The 20,410-nt window shown below is 39.3% G+C and overlaps 2 protein-coding genes across 16 annotated transcripts in view; one reads left to right on the top strand and one right to left on the bottom strand.

The window, feature by feature from the left end:
• The window catches only part of VTI1A (vesicle transport through interaction with t-SNAREs 1A), a 364,408-nt gene extending 359,937 nt beyond the window's left edge, over nucleotides 1-4,471 (bottom strand). For 6 of the 8 annotated variants that reach the window (XR_011488635.1, XR_011488634.1, XM_070470169.1 and 3 more), the window contains exon 1: nucleotides 4,030-4,471. Coding sequence is in view for 6 of the 8 variants with exons in the window: in XM_070470169.1 (XP_070326270.1) it covers nucleotides 4,030-4,123 (94 nt within the window). In the remaining 2 variants the exon portion in view is untranslated. The remainder of the gene's footprint in view (nucleotides 1-4,029) is intronic. The other 2 variants (XM_070470175.1, XM_070470170.1) reach the window with 2 other exon arrangements.
• An 86-nt stretch (nucleotides 4,472-4,557) lies between these two features.
• On the top strand, nucleotides 4,558-19,455 carry ZDHHC6 (zinc finger DHHC-type palmitoyltransferase 6). 8 transcript variants are annotated; one of them, XM_020888218.2, is made up of 12 exons: nucleotides 4,558-4,785; nucleotides 5,531-5,682; nucleotides 5,805-6,273; nucleotides 6,889-6,980; nucleotides 8,138-8,297; nucleotides 9,491-9,652; nucleotides 11,237-11,290; nucleotides 15,297-15,464; nucleotides 16,836-16,877; nucleotides 17,582-17,727; nucleotides 17,822-17,868; nucleotides 18,846-19,455. In XM_020888218.2, exons 3-12 carry the CDS (start codon nucleotides 6,007-6,009, stop codon nucleotides 18,947-18,949), a joined length of 1,242 nt encoding a protein of 413 aa, XP_020743877.1. In that variant the 5' UTR covers nucleotides 4,558-4,785; nucleotides 5,531-5,682; nucleotides 5,805-6,006; the 3' UTR covers nucleotides 18,950-19,455. The 8 variants fall into 8 exon arrangements, with proteins under 8 accessions (XP_020743877.1, XP_020743875.1, XP_020743876.1 ...); XM_020888216.2 differs by having other exon boundaries at nucleotides 4,558-4,883; XM_020888217.2 differs by lacking the exon at nucleotides 5,531-5,682.
• The last annotated feature ends 955 nt before the right edge of the window (nucleotides 19,456-20,410 follow it).

Below are 20,410 nucleotides of genomic sequence, written 5' to 3'. Positions count from 1 at the left end.
ACAGCTCCAGAACCACATGTATGTTAAGCAAACCACAGTATTCATAAATAAAAGCAGACTTTTCTGAATTCTCTTATTACAATCACTTTGCAAAGGCAAGAGAGAATCATGGATGAATGTTACACCTTCCTCCACACATGGCCACATCTAGACAGGGTCCAAAAGCCTCCAGGGATGGAGCATAATCAATTAGCTAGGCCGAAGCATTTCCTTCTAGAAAAGACACCCATCTCACCCCACCACTTCCACTTCTCTCCCTGATTTCCTCCCTGATACCCTGAGTTCAGAGTCCAATTCCAAGTTTGTATCCCAAAGTGCCCATCACACATCTCCCTTTAAATGCAGGTGCTCATCAAGAGAGACTCACTCTCGTCTAGCACAGAAAGGAAGCAAAAGTGAGGTCCAATGTTTAAGAGTTCAATTAAGCACAAAGTCTGAGAAGCTAGGTCCTGACCAACCCTACAGCTGTTGTCTTCACCACTGCAGTATCACTAGTTGCTAATTTATCATGCACTCTCTTTAGGGAGGAAAAATTGTGCCAGGGTATAATATGCTTTCCCCTTCCAGGATCACAACTAGGTTGTAGCAATGGGGCTTGTGTAACTCAATGAAGTTATGAGCCATGCCATGCAGAGCCACGCAAGCTGGATGGGTCATAGCAAAGAGCTGTGACAAAGCCTGGTCCCCTGGAGGAGGAAACGGCAACCCATTCCAGCGTTCTTGTCTCGGGAATCCCCTGAACAGTATGAAAAGGCCAAAAGATATGACACTGGAAAACAAGCCCTCCAGGTTGGAAGATTCAACATGCTACCAGGGAAGACCGGAGGGCAACTACTAATAGTTATGAGATGGTTAGACAGTATCACCAACTCAATGAGCAAACTCTGGGTGACAGTGGAGAACAGAGGAGCCTGGTGTGCTGCAGTTCATGGGTTGCAAAGAGTAGCAACTGAACAACAACAAAATCATATGCTTTGTTTCAACTGACTTTTACAACACTCTAAGGGTGAAACTATGATACACGCACTCAACACACACACACACACACACACACACACACACTGAATTTCCAGGTGGAGGAGGCAGACTTAGGCCACACAATATGCCCAAGTTGCATAGCTAATAAGCAGCAGAGCTGGGATTCTAAACAGATCTGATGCCACGTGTGAACTGTAACCAAGTTACCATAATGCCTTTTTCGGTATTTCTGACTACAGCTTCACAACAGACCATTTTTCTCCCTGTCCATGGTGAAGTAAGCAACTAACTGCAAAGGAACCTTTCGTTTAAAATCCTTCAGGAAGCCTGCCTGATGTCATGGAATTCCCACCTGTATAAAGTATCTCCCCCACTTACGACTCATCATCAGAGAAAGAGGAACGTCACAATTAGTATTAGCGATGGTTTCCACTCATCCATTTTCCTGACTTTACTACAGAATACAAATCATTAAAATCAAAGCTCAAATATAGTGCCATAGGAATATTACTTAAGAAGAGACTGATCTATCTTTTGGTCTAATTACTAACACTACTTAAAATCCAAACACTTGAGTTTAAGAAGAAAGGTTTTAATATTATTATTGTTGTTTAAAATGTACCACAGAGTAATCAAATTTCTTTTTGAAGTTTTAAAATATTTCTTTTTTATTCTCTTGGAAGTAACACTTTGACACATTGTACATGCACAGCAGAGAATGAAGTTAGTTGCAATCAATCCAATTTACTCTAATTCCATTTCAGTAAGTTAATATTTCAGGGACTAAACTGCTTTGGCTGAAAATTTCGCTCCAATTTTTAACCTTCTTAAGAAATTTCTGGATCAACCACCAATGATGCCAGTAAAGAGATTATAATTATTTTTAATCATACTACTTTTGCATGGTTGCACATAATCAATTTCTGTTGTCCACAGGTATACATCTGAAATGCACAACTACAAAGATATATTTTTCATCTTTCTCTATTTATCAACTAGAAACAGATTATAAAATGAGCAAGTACAAATAATTAAAGGGCAACCACAGTATTTTTAAGAATTATTAGCATTTAATTATTCAAGTTAGTAAGCATTTTTCCAGTGCCAGCTATAGTCTTTCAAATTTCATGAAGATGCTTCTTTGGACCTTACATTACATTGTAGCTGTAGAAATTGGAGGTCTTTATTTTTAAGTTACTTAATTCAAAGGTTTCTTCCTCTGTGGTAAGAATGGTCACATTAAAATATAAAGGTAAGAAAAAAAACAAACAATTGTTAACAAATTTGTTTTCTTGGAATTGGCTGTTACAATTTTGCACCCAGGAACGACTTTGTTACTTTATAGCATAGCTTCTCAATACCAAAGTTATTAGCCCAAAACAAAAAATGTTTCCTCAGCTATAATTCTGACAATTAAAAAAGAGCAAAAATCCCAGGAAACCACCAATCCTGATATTCTGAGGTTCTGGGACTGAAGTCAAAGGAAGTAGTCTCCAACGATAATAACAACAAAAATCAAGATGATCTTGGGTGGTGGAGGAAAGCAGAACTGAAGAGAAGAGGCGAGGTAATGTATCACGAAGTGATGAGGCCATCATCCACTTTGGCCACAACAATCTCCCAGGCAGCAGAGCTCCATGGTATATGCTACCTTGGTTGTCTCCTCTCGTTCCCTCACTTGGACTCATATACCTCTTTAAGACATCATCCTCCACCGCCTCCAGAACTAACTGGGACTTCAGGAGATGAGTGGGGTGTAAGTTCAGAGATGCTGGCTTCAAGCAAATGTCCCTATTAATAGAAAATAGGTCGGGGGGGGGGGTGGGGGGAGGAGAAAAATAAAGAAATAAAGGAAGAAAATTATTTATAAACACTTAAGTTTGGGGGGAGGTGGGGAAAGGAACAGAGGAATCACAGCTTAGGTCTAGGAGAAATTATTGCTGGCATCAAGGACTGACTGAGATGGTGGAACAATGAAGTTGACCACCAGTTCACAGATAAACTTTACACCACAGAGTGAAGGTAGATGGTTCAATTTCCCTACCACAGCTAAGTCCCCGAATAGCAATCTTATTTGCAACTAAATACTCAATTAAATCTGTATTGAGAGAAAACAAATCCTAAAACAAAGTCCTACAGATGAAAATTATATGATACCATACTTATGTATCTGTTCATTTCCTTAAACATTTTCCTGAGCTCCTTCTAAGTAAATGCCAAGGAAATCAAAGACAGCTCCCACCTTCACATAGTTGACCGTCCAGCATTTAAAATAAGATGTGCTAAAACACAAAAACTCTCTGAATGATAGCTGTGGGATTTTAAAAGTGAGAAAAATTATTCTGTACCAATTTTCACACATCGTTTCTCAAGAAGGATGAGAAAAAAAATAAATGGACTTGGTGGTATGAAAAATACTAATGATTATTGCAGCTAACATCAAAAAAAGGACCTTACATATGCTAAGTCATTTAATCTTCACATGAGAGATGCACAATTCTTTCCATTTTACCAAGAAATAAAAGTTGAGAGAGGTTAAGAAACCTGCCTAAATACGACTTCTAAGTGGCAGGTCTGGGATTTGAATCCAGGCACCACGGCTCTTAACCCCTTTTTGCCGCCTATAGTAATAACATTGTTACTAACAAACCAACGTTGCCTTATGGTGCAGACCCATGACCTTGGTACGTTAATTCATTCCCGTTGAATATTCTCATATCTCTGTATTTCACAAACAAAAGTAACAAACAGAAAACCCAACCAAAACGAAGACTCAGAGAAACGTTCCCAAGGTTATACGAATAAAAAGGCGGTGGGGTCCAGATAAGAACTCAAAAAAAGCTTCAGATTCCAAAGGCTCTGCATCCCACAACCCAGCTTGGATCTTCCCCTGACCCTCCTCAACCCACTCAACCATTGCTCCCGGAGGCCCCACCACTACTTCATCCTCCAGGCTCGCGCCTAAGAGACATTGAGGCAGAGTTCCATCGTCCACATCTGAGCCTCCCCACTCTCCAGGACACCCCCGGCCGGCCTAGGAAGCGCCCTTACCAGGTGGGAGTCGGGGGACCCTTGCAATCTTGTTGGTGATCTCTGCCGTGAGTACCGCGAAGTCCTGCTCGTAGCCTTCAAAGTCGGACGACATGGCGGGTTCCGGAGTGGCCGGCCCGGGTCGGAGCCTAGGTCGGAGCTGAGGTCACGCGGGGCAAGAAAAACAGAGTGTAAGGACCCGGAAAGTTCCCTAGAGAGCGGAGCAGAGAACCGGGGACAGCTCCCAGGCCGATCGCTTCCTGGTTGTTCGTCGCGATGTTGGTCCTCCGGAAGTTGGGCTGGGTGCGTGTTTCAGTTTCCGTTTAGGCTCCAAGATTAAGAAGTTCTCTAAGAAAAACCCTTTCAATCAGTGTCCCCAAAAGCCTAAAAAATATTCGTGTTCTCAGGAATCACTGAAAAGCATTTTTTCCCCTCCCTCCGAGTTTTGGAAAGCGGTTCCGGTTCCCCAAGCTAGAAGCCAGAGGGACTTGCTTCCCGACGGAAGGTTGATGCGGCGAACCTCCCGGAAGTGGCTGTCACGGAGACTGCGCACTGAGCCCGAGCGGGACAGAAGCTGCGAGGGCGCTGGCGGAGAGACGCGCTGGTCGTGGCTGGTCGCGCACCCCAGCTTCTAGCGCACAGAATTTACTTTCTACTTGCGTTGGGCGGGGGTACCCAGGACGGAGTTATCCGAGTGGGAGAGAGTCTGCTCCGGATGAGCCCGAGCCGCCCCAGAAATGCGATGGCCGAGGAGCGGGCACTGAGGACCGGACCGAGGTGGGAGTCAAAGCAGTGGACGTGATTTTGCGGTCATCGCCCCACCCGAATGAGGCCAGCATCTCCAGGAAGCCGAGACCAACTACCCTTACCAAAATGTTCGTCCCCTGCGTGAGGATTTCTCAGTGCTCTGCTCCATAACACGGGAGGGAAACTGAGGCACGAGCCGGCGCGGGCTTGCGTGGAAATCTTTGTTACTCTGGCTCTCAGATCTTCGCTTGACTCACTCCAGTCCAGTCCTAAATAGCCTTCTACAGATCTTCCCGGCGCTCGCAGTCCTTCCTTCCCGGTCCCTCGCCCTTTTTTTTTTTTTTTTTTTCCTTCCCTGAAATATCCTCATTCGTGCTTTTTCTCATATACGCCTCCAGTCCTGAGTTCACACACACTTCTCTCTCCTCAGCTCCTCTCCCCGCCCCTACCCTCCCCTCCTTGAGCTTTCATCCTCTGGTTTCTTTACCTCTAACACAAATAGACCTTAAGTTAGCCTTTGAGGGGCAACCACAGGCAAACGGTGTAGACCTTGTCTGGATCATACTGGATTTAATTCAAGAGTGGGTAGGAGGCAGTTTAGAACTCTGTAAAGGAAGCTTGATGATTTGGCTTCTGTCGGGTTCAGATGTCACTCACCCAAGTGGTTTAATCGCTCAGCCTCTCTGAGCCATTTTCCTTTCAGTGAAGAAGGAAACTGGATTAGGTCAACCATAAGGCCCTCCATACCGGCTCTAAATTTTTTTGTTTCCTGAAGCCTTTCACTAAATGGTTGCACGGACATAGTCCTCTGACAAGTTGGGAACAAAGGGAAAAAAACTACCACTTAAGAATCATGGATCCAGTTTACCTGCCATTCAGAATTGACTAAAGTTTGGATAAGATGAAAATGGTTCTTTCTGATATTTGGTGAGATACTCATTTCATAGTAATGTACTTGTGAGCTGCTTCTATTTGGGTGATTGTTGAAATTAACAAATACAGTAGATAGTAAAATGTCTTAACGAACCTTCTCATTCTGTTTTGTTTAGATTAAGTTTCAAACCAAGGTACTGGATTCTCCTAGATAAAAAGTGTCTAACAGTGAAAATGGCGTAATCTGCATTAACATCCCACAACGTGAAGACATGACAATTAAGAAACACACACGGACTTGTGGCACAAGGAAATGTGTGCACAGAAAAAGGAAATCTGTAATTGTTTAAAAACTGAAAGACATTTTTCCTCACCAAAATGGGTACATTCTGCTCAGTTGTCAAGTTTGAAAATCTCCAAGAATTAAAGAGACTTTGTCACTGGGGTCCCATTATAGCCCTTGGTGTTATAGCAATATGTTCCACCATGGCCATGATTGACTCTGTGTTGTGGTATTGGCCCTTACATACCACTGGAGGAAGTGTGAATTTCATCATGTTGATAAATTGGACTGTCATGATTCTTTATAATTACTTCAATGCCATGTTTGTTGGTCCTGGCTTCGTCCCTCTGGGGTGGAAACCGGTAAGAAAAAGGTTCCTTAAAGTGGTGAACCCTCATGATAATCATATATTTAGTTTTTGCCTTACCTGCCAACCAGTAATATCAAACATAGCCTACTTTTTACTTTGGTGGAGACTAAGCATATTATTCTAATCACTGGTCATTTAGAGCTCAAAGAATTTTTTTCATAGCTGCTTGAAAGTATTTCCCAAAGCGATTTCACTGAAAAATTTAAAAAAATGGAGTGGTAATAATGAGTAGATGGTCTTAAGTGTCTAGGAAACACTGTATGTCGTGAACCTCATAATTCCACAGTGTGGTTTGGCACTAGGATTTTTTTTTCACGCCACATATTAACATCCCTCATAACTGAGAAAACTGCTTTAGAAGCTACTAGTTTATAAAGTATTCAGAAACAATGGACAGCTTATAACAAGCCAAGCCTTATGAATAAATACTGTGGTTTGATTTTCATTTATGGGAGATGGGAAAAAGATGGAATTTGAATTTTAGCTTGCATTTCCAGCCCTTCTTTTTGAGCTAAATTTTTTTTTTAAATAATGAATTTCTGATCATAGGAATATCACTTTTCCAATTACCCAGAAATTTATGTTTTGTTTACATTTCACTGCCAAGGAAAATTCTCAGGATAGCGTGTACCTCCAATATTGTAAAGTCTGCCAAGCATACAAGGCACCGCGGTCACACCACTGCAGAAAGTGTAACAGGTACTGTCTGTCTTTGCTGTTTATTGAAGATTGATCAACTTGATTACTGGCCCTTTGTTATTCTCTCTAGCACATCAATCCTAGTTTTATTCCCTGCAAGGTGACTACTTTATAAACAATGTTGTTAAAATACTTGTGTCCATAATCTTCATTTTACTTTTAAATTGTCAATTCTGATCATGAAGGTCTCACTGTTTCTTCCTGCCGTGACAGGAACAGGATAAAACGTTATACTTTAAGTTGTTTTCATAAATCAGGGTTAACTGTCGACTGTCATATTAACTAGCCTTAGAATTGTTCTGAGTCTAAATTATAAAGGAGACCTGCTTTTTCCATTATTTAGTTGAGTCACATTTACACTTATATAAATCTAATAAGTGAATTCAGGTGCCTATTGTCATAAGTATTTAATATAAAAGCCTTAATTGGAAGAAAACAGAATCACTGTAAAAAATGTGGATTAACCTATTGATAGAACCTTTGTAAATGAACGTCTGTATCCACTGATAAATAAGAAATTTATGATGCTAATTCTGAGGTTTAGGGGGACCATTGGAGGGGCAAATAAAGTTTAGTTTGAGGCAAGAGAATTTTCTTCTAACAACCTCAAGGAAAGGAAACAGAGTAAGACTTCACTTACTAAACCACATCTTATATTCCAGAGTTAGCTTGCTTAGCTCAGAGACTCCACTTGTAAAGGATAAGAACAGGAAGGAAGGAAGTTACAAGCGTCTGCCAGGCCACATCAGCCCCAGTGGAGATTTAGAAGTAATTTTGTTCAGTCTCTGTTGTTTTCCACTCCAGTCACTGCATTTCAGAGCAAGAGGAAAATCAGGAACCCTGCTTATTTTTTTATAATGAACCTCTCAGTGGGCCTCCTGACTTCTTTAAACAAACTTACTTGTAGCAGATGTCTTTCCTCAGAAGCCATTACAAAGCCTGCCCTCTCTTTACCTTTTTAAAATTTAAAAGAAGTCACTGTTCATAGTTATTTAAAAACTCATAAAAATTTTTCTTTCTGTTCTATAAAGTATTATTCCTCTGTGACTCATGCGTGGACATTCTAGATTCCTATGTGCTTGATCTTTTGAAGACCAAAGTTATTTCAAGTAGACAGGATTTTCTGCCTCATGTTTTCTATAAATTTTTCCTGTTAGATGTGTGATGAAGATGGACCATCACTGTCCTTGGATCAACAACTGCTGCGGCTACCAGAATCATGCTTCCTTCACACTCTTCCTCCTTTTAGCACCACTGGGTTGTATTCACGCTGCCTTTATTTTTGTTATGACAATGTATACGCAGCTTTATAATCGGGTAAGTGAAAACGTTTGTTATCAAATCATGAGAAATTAAATAGTAGTTATCAAGATTGTTTAAGAAGTCCATTTTAGAAATAGGTGTTCTGCAGTTTAGGTGGGGAAATAGAACTTTGTTTTACCTTTACAAGGATTCCTTTTTTAAAAAAGCTTTAAAACAGTTTTAAGATGAGGAAAGATTATTTTGTTCTGGAAACTCACCATATATGCTATAGTTGAAGTTATACTATGTATAACTTACTGGACTTCAATAAGCTATGATAGAGGATAGTTAGAGGAAAAAGCAGAAGTGGGAAGAAAAAGACCATACAAGTACTGTCTGTTTCCATTCGATCTTGTGGTTGTTTGCAGTTCTTTCGTTCATTTCTGAATCCAGTGCTCTGAAACATGGCTCACAGAGCAAGTGTACATTCTTAAATGTCGTACAACTGATCGAGTTGATTTATGAGCACATGGTTATGATATAGTTTGGTGGTCACAAATTCAGGTCCTTACGGAGGCCTGGAAGGTAAATGAGGGCCCCAGGCCTAATGGGAAACTGGAAAACACATGCCCTTCACACAGAGGACAACCCATATTTTACTTTAGCCATTTATTGATGTTTGGAAATCCAGCCTGGCAGTGCCAGATCATCTGGTTTCTCAAGAAAAATCTGAAAACCCTGACTTTATATGCAATCTGATTTCTAAACCACTAAATTTCTAAATGTTGGTACCTCACTCTGAATATTTTAAAACATTTTGCAGGCCAGGCAGGACATGTTTTGACCTACATGTTACTAGTTCTTAAACCTCTGGTTATGGAACAAGAGGGAAGAAACCACTGAATCTTAGGCTATCTTTGTCACGATGGAAGAGCACTGTAACTATAGGAAAGCGAGGAGCAGATGGGAGACACAGTTACAACTTAGATTTGTGTCCACTGTCATTCATCCCCAGTAATGCATGTGCAGTCTACCTAATGCTTTCTAAGCAGACAATGACAAACAAAAAACATGTGAAAATACCAAAGAGGATATCACACGTCACTATGAGTTCAAGCCACAGTATTAATTAGAAAAGTTACGTCTTCTTTGGCCACAGTAGCACATTGTCATTTGCTGATCTTCTTGATCAAGTCGTTTTAAATGGTACAGTAGAGTCTCACCATTTACAACAACCAAGTATTTCTTGTGGGTGGTGTTGTTTGCAGCTCTCCTTTGGGTGGAACACGGTCAAGATTGATATGAGTGCAGCCCGGAGAGACCCTCTTCCAATTATTCCTTTTGGATTAGCTGCATTTGCTGCCACCTTGTTTGCCTTGGGATTAGCTTTAGGAACAACCATAGCTGTTGGGATGTTGTTTTTTATCCAGGTAAGCTCCTCTATTACCTCTAGGTAACACTGTCGAGTAATTGGGGCCGCTTGTAATGAGAAAGAGGAAAAAAAGCTGCATTTAAGTATGCCGTGTGAAATGGAGATTATTGTTACTTTTTCCATCTAAGTGATGAATTTTATCTCCTGCTTGTCAGATAATTTCAAAGTGACTTTGCCAGCGTTTCTTGGTAATGATTTAATTTAAAAAATCCTAAGTTAGAGTTACATAGCATTTTATCCTTGAGAAAGCTCTTCTCACAGTATCTCTTGATGTTCACATCAACCCCAAAAGAAGTCAAAGAGGAGTATTATTTTCCCTTCCTTGCAGATGAGTAATTGAGTCACAAGAAGGTTAAGTGACATACCCAATATCATCCATTCGTGCATTCAGTAAACATAATTATTAATGTTATTTTATAATGGCATATTAATCAAAAGCATAATAACATAGCTAACGTTTATGGAGTGCTATTTTAGGTCTTTTACATATGTTAGCTCATTTACTCTCCATAACAACCCTGTGATATTGGTGCTACTTAATGTCTGCTCTATGATGAATCACTCTGCTAATTTCTGAGTCTACAATAATGAGAATGAAGATGTTCCTGTCATTAAATCAGGGTCATGTGTATATCGTAGATTTATGTACAAAGTGCTATGAGTGACCAGAGAAGGAGGATGTGACCCTGAAGAGATCAAAAAATAGTTCTTAGGACTCATTGCATTTGTTTCATTCATTGAAGGTCCACCATGAACCAGGTATTGTGCTAGGCCCTTGGAATATGGTAAGGACTCCTAGTCCAGGGTTGTTCTTACTGTATCACACTGTCTCCATGAAGGCACAACCAGACACCAGAGAATTGCAGAACTCATAGAATTAGAAACGCTGTGCTAGCAGGCCCCGGCGCATTACGCAACCCTTTTTGAACTCTTAGTTTTAAAATAACCTGGTTTGGGTTATATTTCATATTTTTTCCTAGCCTGCAATCAAATTCTTTGAAAAGTTTTCCCCAATGCCTGTAATTAAGAATCATATTAGAAATAAACTAAAGTCGTGTGGTGTAAAAACCTACATAAATGGAATTGTCATTTCTAGAAAAATCAAAAATAGCATCAAGACTGAGTATACTCAGTTTTTAAGGCAAACAGAATGTCTAGGTTGACTGTAATGAGTCACTGTTACTTGTAATAAATAGGCTAATCATGCATTTAAGATTTATTAAAAATAGTGGTAAAATTTTAATGGCAAAATATGTTAATGCTGATTGAATGGATTGTATCAATATTTTATTAGTACTCTGGAAAACTTATTCAGAAGGTAGTACTTAAAGCATGATTTTTTATTTAAGGCGTAGATTCAGATTTGATGGTGGATTGATGTAGTCATATGAAGATATAGTCCAGTGGTTTAGAGTCAGATGAACCACGTGCTCTTTTATTTAATCTCTATTGTCCTGATACCTTCATGTATGGATTGGAGCAATAAAAACTGTCTCATAGGGGTAGTGTAAAGATGATAATTTTTTTTTTAAGATGATAATCTTAAGTGAACCAGTAACGTTTTAAATCTTACTCTTTCCAGATGAAAATAATTCTCAGAAACAAAACTTCTATTGAATCATGGATTGAAGAGAAGGTAAATTTTAGAATTATTTTCTTAATTTTGGTAAAGTGCTGATTAACTAATAGGTCAGATTAACTAGTAAATGTCCCCAAATGAAAGCTTGACTACCAAATGGCTTCCTTATGTCATTTGCATGCCATGTGAAGAGTGATTATAGGAACCGTTTGATTTATTCCTGTTTCAGTAAAACTCCCACAGAACCATCTCACACTGAATTGTTCTGAGTCACATAGAAGCCGTTTGGCCATACTCTCAGACTGGAGGAGAAGGGAGTCCACCGGGAAGGGAGCTTCTGTCCTACCAACGTGCCGTCCCATAGGCTTTACACATCAGATAGAGCTTAAAACATGTAGCTTGTCACAAACCTCACAACCTCCAATACATACTTCACACTGTCGGTTGTGATTCTGATGTTAAAATATGCCCCGCTCCCTATTTAACATTTCTCAGAGCCTTTCCATCCCTGTAGCTTACTGGGGTTGTAAACCCAGTGCACTGGGGCCCAGGCAGGTAACCTAGAGGAGTGGAGCCAGCCTGTGCTCCAGAGCTGCCCAGCAGACTAAGCTCATTGTTGCCACAGAGAGATCCTCACCGAGTATTGGGAGATCATGTCATTTTTTTTCCCAAGAAAAACCAGAGATCTGGATTTTTATGTTACCTTCTTTGTTTTTAAGCATTGGGAAGCAATTCAAATTAAAAGCAAAATAAACAGAAAACCTTCATGGGCCAAAGAAAACAACCTATAGGACATATTTAGCCCCCTAGCAGCCAGTTGGTGAGTTTTAATTTATAGCAGCAGCTCTCAAACTTCAGTCTTGGGACCTTTTGTTGTTTGTTGTTTAGCGACTAATTCGTGCATAGCTCTTTTGCGACCTCATGGACGGTAGCCCTCTAGGCCGTGTCTGGGGGATTTCTTAGGCAAGAATACTGGAGTGGGTTGCCGTTTCCTTCTCCAGGGGGTCTTCCTGACCCTGGGTTGGAACCCACATCTTCTGCTTTGATAGGTGGATGCTCTGCCACTGAAGCATCGGGAAAGCCCCTCAGGACCTTTACATTCTCAAAAATCGTTAAGTGCACTAAAGAGCTTTTGTTAATTATACTATTGGGTATTATATCTATTGACATTTGCCATATTTTCTAACTGAGAAAACCTTTGAATATTATTTCAATTAAAAATAACAGTAATAAATCCATTATATGTTAATAAAATAACATTTCTGGAAAAATAATTAAATTTTCCAAAATAAACAGAATAGGGAGCGTGGCATTGTTTTATGTTTTTACAAATTTCTTTAATATCTGACTCAACAGAAGACAGTTGGATTCTCACATCTACTTCTCCGTTCAGTCTGTTGAGATATGTTGCTTTGATTGAAGTATATGAAGAAAATTCAGCCTTAAACAGATAAGTAGGTTGAAAAGGATATTTTAACATGCCTTTTAGATAATGGTGGATATTCTTTGGTAGTAACAATACATTATAATTTGACAAGTTCTAGTTGTTGAGAGGTTAGTTGCATGTTAGATCTAAAATTACATCAGTCAAGTTTTTGTATTCTTTTGTATTCAAATCCATCAATCTGTCTTGCTCTTTGAATGGATCTTTTACCCATATAGGGCATCAGGCATTGGTCTTTGGAACATACTGGTTTACAGAGTTACACAGATTTTTAGAGTGTTGACATAGTTCATTATTCAAGATGTAAATCCATTCGTATCACTACCAGTTTTATGGGGGAAATCTTTAAATATTGGAAAGCCATCAAGCTCATAATGGTGATGTAAATTTTCCAAATTCTAATTTTTATTTGAAAGCCTTACATTTTTCACTAGCAACAAATAGTTGTTTATATGAAGTAATAGCTTGACTTTGTTCATTTTCAAGAAGACATCCACTAAATACTGAAGCCTGACTAACTTTGGTTTGTCTGTTACATCACTCATTCTTTCAAACAAAAATAGCATTGCATGAAAAAAGCTGGCTGCACAGCTTTAATTGACTCACAACTCATACAGGTGTTTTCCTTAAGATGAGCATTTTGTCATGTTTTATGTGTATTTCCTATTTTGTCACACAGAATATTAAAAAGACATCTACTTGAGGGCTGAGATTTAATAAAAATAACTTTTATTCATCAAGACATTTTTATGTAAAACTGGGCTTTTTGTTGGTTTGGTTTGCTGTGAATGGGGTATGTAGCAATGAAGAATATAACACCTTGGTGCCTGTCTTGATGCCAACATAAGGTGCCAGCAATTTCACCCACCATTGCAAATGTCAACACCATGAAAGAAGGCAAGAATGTCTTAGTATTGTTATCAAAGTTGTATGACTTTGTTCAACCCCAAGAAGAGGTCTTGTGGACTGAAGGAGATGCGCAAAGCATACTTTTAGAACCATGGATGTACAGGTTTACGTCCAAGCTCCTTGGCTTATGCATGAAGACTGTTCATGTCTTCCCCTTACCTGCTTTTCTAGTTCATTTCCACCCCTCCCCATCTATTCATACTCCATACCGGCTAATACCAAATGGTTTACACGTCTTTTGCTTCTGTGTTTTTCCACATGTTGCTCCCTCTGCCTAGAACATTCTTCCTACCTCTTTTTCCCTTATTTCTTGCCCCTGGAGACTCGGTTCAGCTGTCACTTCCTCTGAGGAGCCTTGCTTGACGGTCCCTGGGCCAAGTGAAGTCCTTTTCCTCCCTTTTCCCATGGCCCCTGGCGCACGTCTCTGTCGGTTTCTAACACACGCTGTGCACGGAGTTCCCTCTTCACTGTGTGCTTCTCTCAGACAGACTCCATGCCTCTGCTGTTTTTGTAAGCTGCTCTCATCCTTAACACTTTGTCTTTTTTAATATTCTAGGTCTCTCTTCTCTGAGGCTCTTAATCCATTTTAAGACGCTGAAGTTTCTGTTTCTAAGAAGGGAAAAGAAGTTACTCATTATCAGGGTGGGGATGGACTTACATGTTCTCATGTTACAGCTTGACAATTCCTGTAATTGAATTATTATCAATATCACTTTATAAGTAACTGCAAGAAGCTTTTCTCTAAAATACTATTCGATGATAATATTTCAAGGTATAATCTCTAGTTGGCATAACATGTTGACATTAGATTAACTGTTTTGCCGATGACCAAGGCTATTTGTAAAGTGCCACACTAAATCTGGAAGTTATTTTAAAACTGGCACTATATTGCTCAATAAAAATCAAATAAACGATTCTATTAAGTTAAAGAAAATGGGTCAAAATCACCATATTTTATTACACAATAAATATTAACTGGGTTTGTATACTTATTGTAGGAATAAACAATGTTATCTTTATACCACTAGGTGTCAGTAGAAATTCAGAAATTCCAAGCCAGTTTATTCCCTTAGGTAAAAAGATGACAATTTAAATGCTGAGAATATAATTTATGAAACCTGGATATATATATGCATAAAATATGCATATAAATGCCTATGTAAGTATGCAGACATATGTAATGGTATGTAAAACTGAAAGATCTCTTACACTTACCTGCTAACTTTAAAAAAAAATAATTTTCATAAAATAACTCACCTGTCACACCTTTCCTGGCCATTCCTACAAGTTCCTTCCAGCCTGAATAAACCCTTGTTTTCTCTTAAATCTCTTTGTTAACATCTGTTCTTTACACCTGGATTCTTTTGTTCTACTGAACAAGTAGGAACATTGAGGATTTTTTATATATGAAATAAAGTTACTAACTTTTAATATGCATTTTTGAATGCTTAAATTCAGTCTTTAGATTTATTCCCAAAAAAGCCCTGTCACACATTTTGTGGATGATCTTATACAAGGTTGGTGTTTGTGTGTCCAGTTCTTCCTATGTTGTAATAAGTGTTTATTACCCCTGTGTATTCTAATGTTGTAACAAGGAGGAAGTATTTTTAGAAGTGATACAAATTTGAGGAATAACTGTTCTCAGTTGTCTGTTGCCAAAAGCCATTTAGGGCTGGTTTATCTGCCATCTTACCTCTTCGTTACCCACAGGCTAAAGATCGAATTCAATATTATCAGCTAGATGAAGTCTTTGTTTTTCCTTATGATATGGGAAGTAGATGGAAGAATTTCAAACAAGTATTCACATGGTCAGGGGTCCCTGAAGGAGATGGACTGGATTGGCCAATAAGAGAAGGCTGTCACCAGTACAGCTTAACAGTGAGTGTTTTGTTCAAATAGTCTTCCTTTTTGCTCCACCTTCTTCCTCTTAACTTCTCCTTAACTCTGATGGCATTTTATAGTAAAATAAGTGATAAGAATTGTTACAGCATGTCAAAATGAATCTAAGTGTATTCCCAAGCACTCCTTGTATCCTGTCCCTCCTTCAATTTAAATTTCTTATCTCACCATACCTGTGAGATAAAGTCCTGATTCCTTACCTTGGATTTATAAAACCCAGCCAAAAGCTACCTCTCACCTACATCCTTTTCATGCTGTTCATGGGGATCTCGTGGAGAAGGAAATGGCAACCCACTCCAGTACTCTTGCCTGGGAAATGTCATGGATGGAGGAGCCTGGTGGGCTGCAGTCCATGGGGTCGCAAAGAGTTGGACACAACTGAGCTACTTCACTTTTTTTCTTTGTATAGTTCCTTTTGGAGAAGGAAATGGCAGCCCACTCCACTGTTCTTGCCTGGAGAATCCCATGGACGGAGAGGCCTGGTGGACTGCAGTCTATGGGATTGCACAGAGTCGGACATGACTAAGCAACTAACACGTACACATGGGGTTCTCGAGGCAAGAATGCTGAAGTGGTTTGCCATTCCCTTCACTGGACCACATTTTGTCAGACCACCTACATCCTGGAGGGAATCAGCCTTTCCAATCAGCCTAGTCCACTCAGCAAATCCCTGATACAGTTCTTCCCCCACAGTTTTTTCTATGCCATATGACCTCCTCTTTATCAGAAATTACTCAGACCAGCTCCAGTCCCCCCACCCCCATCTAGACTCATCTGGATTTGGCACCTGATCATATACTAGTTTTATGAGCACATGAGGAATCCATTTTAATCTTTGTATCTTTAATTTGGCAAGATTCTAAGCAGAGATTATTTCCCCTTATATCTAGTGTAGTGTCATTTAACAGATTGTAGCTGAATAAGTGGAAAAGAGGAGGCGAAATGATGACTTTTAATCAAGACTCATTGTTGATGAACTTTGCAGTCTCTGTAAAGACTCAGTGAGTCTCTGAACTACTTCATCTTAAGGGACTAGCCTGGCAGCCCCCGGAAGGCAGAGAGCACATATCCTTGATTGCTGGGCCGCAGGGAGTGCTCTGTGATTATGTACAGATAAAGACATTGAAGAGGGAACACTGAGAAGAAAGTCCCACTTCAGTGTCGGTTTTTAGTCACAGAGCCTTTTTTCCATGCTTTATTAAAAAAAAATGTAATCTTTAAATTGTAGCAATTTGAAATGTTGGAAAATTGGGAGTTTGTCATGTCACTCTGATACAGTAAATGAGGAAACCCTGTTTTTCAGTGTTGAGATATGAGATTTCATTTTTTCTTTTTGTATCTTCCAAACAGATAGAACAGTTGAAACAAAAAGCAGATAAAAGAGTCAGAAGTGTAAGTAATTATTTTACAGTGATACTAATTTCTTTTCCTTTTGTCAGGCTCAGCACTTCTATGTAGCTTTTAAAATTGCCTCTAAGTAAAAAACCAACTGTTGGCTTTTATTAAATATTTCTTAATACACTTACTAAACTTTGATGCATTTTACTTTTGTTTTCATTCAGATAGTTTGGACTACAGGTTTGGAGGGAATTTAATCAATTTACATTGTCAATAGATAATTATCTTCAATATAGTTCCCTAGTGGGAAACTTGTCTTTAAAGTGATGCTGAACAATTAATTCAGTGGCCACAAGGTCCATGTGGTTATTTAAATTTAAATTAATTTAAATAAAATTCAAATTTAAATTCCTTTGTTGCACCAACCACATTAAAAGTGTTCAGTATCTACTTGTGGCTGGGGGATACCACACTGTATACCACAAGTATAAAGCATCTCCACCATTGCAAAAAGCTCCATTGGGCAGCACTGCTTCTAAAATTCTGTTATTAGCCATGTGCTTGAAATGAAGGGTAAGGAAAGCCTGAGAATTAGAAGCATCAATTAATTACCTTCTATAAGGGAACTGGGTAGATAGCGAACCAGAAGGGAAAGACTTGTTGCCTGATATTCTCGCTCTCCCTTTAACAGTTTACATTCAAGCTTAGAAAACTTCATACACGGATTAATGTTAAATTGTTCTACTCACTGATGCCAGGTCCGGTATAAAGTGATAGAAGATTATAGTGGTACCTGCTGTCCTTTGAATAGAGGAATTAAAACATTCTTCACGAGCCCCTGCACTGAAGAGCCTCGGATAAGGCTACAGAAAGGGGAATTCATCTTAGCCACAAGAGGGTTACGGTAAGTAACAGAAAATACTGAATTTCTTCTTGAATAATGAAATTGCCATCTAACCTAAAAAGAAAAATTAATTTTAATCTTTTAAATATTTCAGGTACTGGTTGTATGGAGACAAAATTCTTGATGATTCCGTTTTAGAAGGTATGAACATGGAAGCAAGTGTTTAAAAGAAAAGACTGCCAGCAATAACTGCAAATTTTGCAATAAAGCTTTTATAAAACAGTCACATGCATTAGGGGAACTACAGGAAGGCACTCAATAAGCAGCAAAAAGCAGCTCCGTGTATTACTTCTCCATAGCACTTGTATTTATTGGGTCTTTGCAGTGATTAGTGAACATTGGATCCCGTACTTAAATATGCAACACACACTTGCGGGACATGCTTCACTTGTGGTGTTCAGTCCCCAACGGCCCTCTGAGGTTAATGCTGTCATTGGCATTTGGTTGGTGAGGGAACTGAAATGTGGGGAGGCTTAGCAGCCTGCCCAAGGCCACACTACATGCAGGAAGAGCCACGACTCCAGCCCACGCAGTCTGGCTCAGAGCCTGTGACTAAGCTGCTATGCTATACATGCACCCATTGAGTGAATCATTCTATTGTGATAAAAACTAGTGAATTGAAACATTCCGTGTCTTTGATTTTTTTAATTTACACTAAGAATTATTTCTTTAAAGATTAACCTAGGATGCTCTTTTGAAAACACTGGGTTAATCATAAGTTAGCCCATGTGATAGGTTATGCAAGCTTGATACAGAAGTGCATGTGTTAGAAAAAGATCTAAAAAACATATCTCCAGAAAGATAGGTCCTTAGAACAGAAGTGTTACCGTGTCAGACTCCCTTGCAGTCACACACACGTGCGTGGACACCAGGTCCCCCCCCACTCCACTGGAGCACTCCTGAACATATGGGTCCTTTCCCAGATGATGGAACTTGGGAAATACGTACTTTCTAGCTTGTTGGGAATGTATATATTTTGAATTTTTATTTATTTAGTTAGTTAATTTTAGCCTCAAGTTGTGCTTATCAAAATGGGGGGGTAATTAAAAGCTTATCAGTTTGAAGTCTCACAGATGTCATTTTGGTATATCTCATACCAATTTCATTTTCTTCCTCAGGTGTTTCAAGAATAAGAGGATGGTTCCCTAGAAACTGTGTAGAAAAGTGCCCCTGCGACGCCGAAACAGATCAAGCCCCAGAGGGCGAGAAGAAAAATAGATAGCCACTTTTGAAGTAAAATTCCTCTCAGTCTGCTCCATTACTTGAAAACTGTACATATTACTAAAGAATTATGCAATGAGCCTACTCTGGTTAAGGTGTTCTTTTCCTCAAAGGTGCCCTAGTGCCATGATCTAAATATTTTTATTACCACTTTGAAATGGAGAAGCCATTCTGCACATGCCTTTGAAGTCCTGCACCTCTCTGCCACCTCTCCTCTCCCCAAAGGAAAAACACTTCACCCAAGTGAGTCGGTTGCATTTTCTCTAGGATTTTGTGTGCGCTGCACGTGGTGGACCTGACCTGCAGATAGAGATCCCCCTCTACCAGGAGCATCTGCACGCGATGCTTTTATCCTCTTTCCCCCTCGGCCGAATTTCTGATATTCTAGATACTATAGAAATTAATTTGTCACATTCAATATAAGCTCAGATTTTATTACCTGTCTTTTAATAATGATAATTTTGTCAAATCAAATAAAGATCAATGGCTTGTTCTGTATAAATCATAGTTTTTACTCCAAGCATCTTTCTTTTTGCTGACTAAAAAGGAGTCTTAGTTCCTTATGGAGAAACTGCTGCTTTACCACCTCTTAGAAAATTGACATCCTTGATCATAAGTCTTAAGACATACATGTTTGCCTCAAATACTCAATTAATGGCATATTGAGATCACAGGATTCTAGTAACTTTTTTTAAATTGAAGTATAGTTGATTGACAGTGTCACAGGTATATAGCAATGATTCAGGTATATATATACACACACATATATATTCTTTTGCAGATTCTTTTCCATTATAGGTTATTACAAGATACTGAATATAGTTCCCTGTGGTGTACATACAGCAGGATCTCACTGATCTGTTTTATATACAGTAGTGTGTATGTATGCATGCTTAGTTGTGTTCAACTCTTTTGTGACCCTATGTGCTGTAGCCTGCCAGTCCCCACTGTCTGTGGGATTCTCCAGGCCAGAATATTGGAGTGGGTTGCCATGCCCTTCTCCAGGGGATCTTCCTGACCCAGGAATCCAGCCCATGTCTCTTGCATTATAGGTGGATTCTTTACTGCTGAACCAACAGGGATGCCCTAGTGTATATCTGTAATGTCTCCCATATCTCTCATTTATCCCTCCCTGCCTCTTTCCTCTTTGGTCACCATAAGTTTGTTTTCTATGTCTGTGAGTCTATTTCTGTTTTGTAAATAAGTTCATTTGTATCATTTTTTAACATCATTTGTAACATTTTCCATATGTTAAGTAGTATGTGATGTTTTATCTTTCTCCATCTGACTTCACCCAGTATGACAGTCTCCAGGTCCATCTATGTTGCTGCAGATGGCATTATTTCATTCTTAAATGGCTGGGTAATGTTCCGCTGTATTTATTCCACATCTGTATCCATTCATCTGTTCATGGACATTTAGGTTGCTTCTGTGGCTTGGCTGTTGTAAATAGTGGTGCTAT

Source organism: Odocoileus virginianus, chromosome 7, assembly GCF_023699985.2.
Source record: "Odocoileus virginianus isolate 20LAN1187 ecotype Illinois chromosome 7, Ovbor_1.2, whole genome shotgun sequence".
NCBI lineage: Eukaryota > Metazoa > Chordata > Mammalia > Artiodactyla > Cervidae > Odocoileus > Odocoileus virginianus.
This window is presented reverse-complemented; position numbering and strand designations above follow the sequence as displayed.

Coding starts and splice junctions, on each gene's coding strand:
- ZDHHC6 (XM_020888217.2), top strand. CDS start 6,007: ATGGGTACATTCTGCTCAGTTGTCAAGTTTGAAAATCTCCAAGAATTA. Junction 17,728..17,821: donor TTAGCCACAAGAGGGTTACG/GTAAGTAACAGA, acceptor TAAATATTTCAG/GTACTGGTTGTATGGAGACA. Junction 17,869..18,845: donor TGATGATTCCGTTTTAGAAG/GTATGAACATGG, acceptor TTTCTTCCTCAG/GTGTTTCAAGAATAAGAGGA.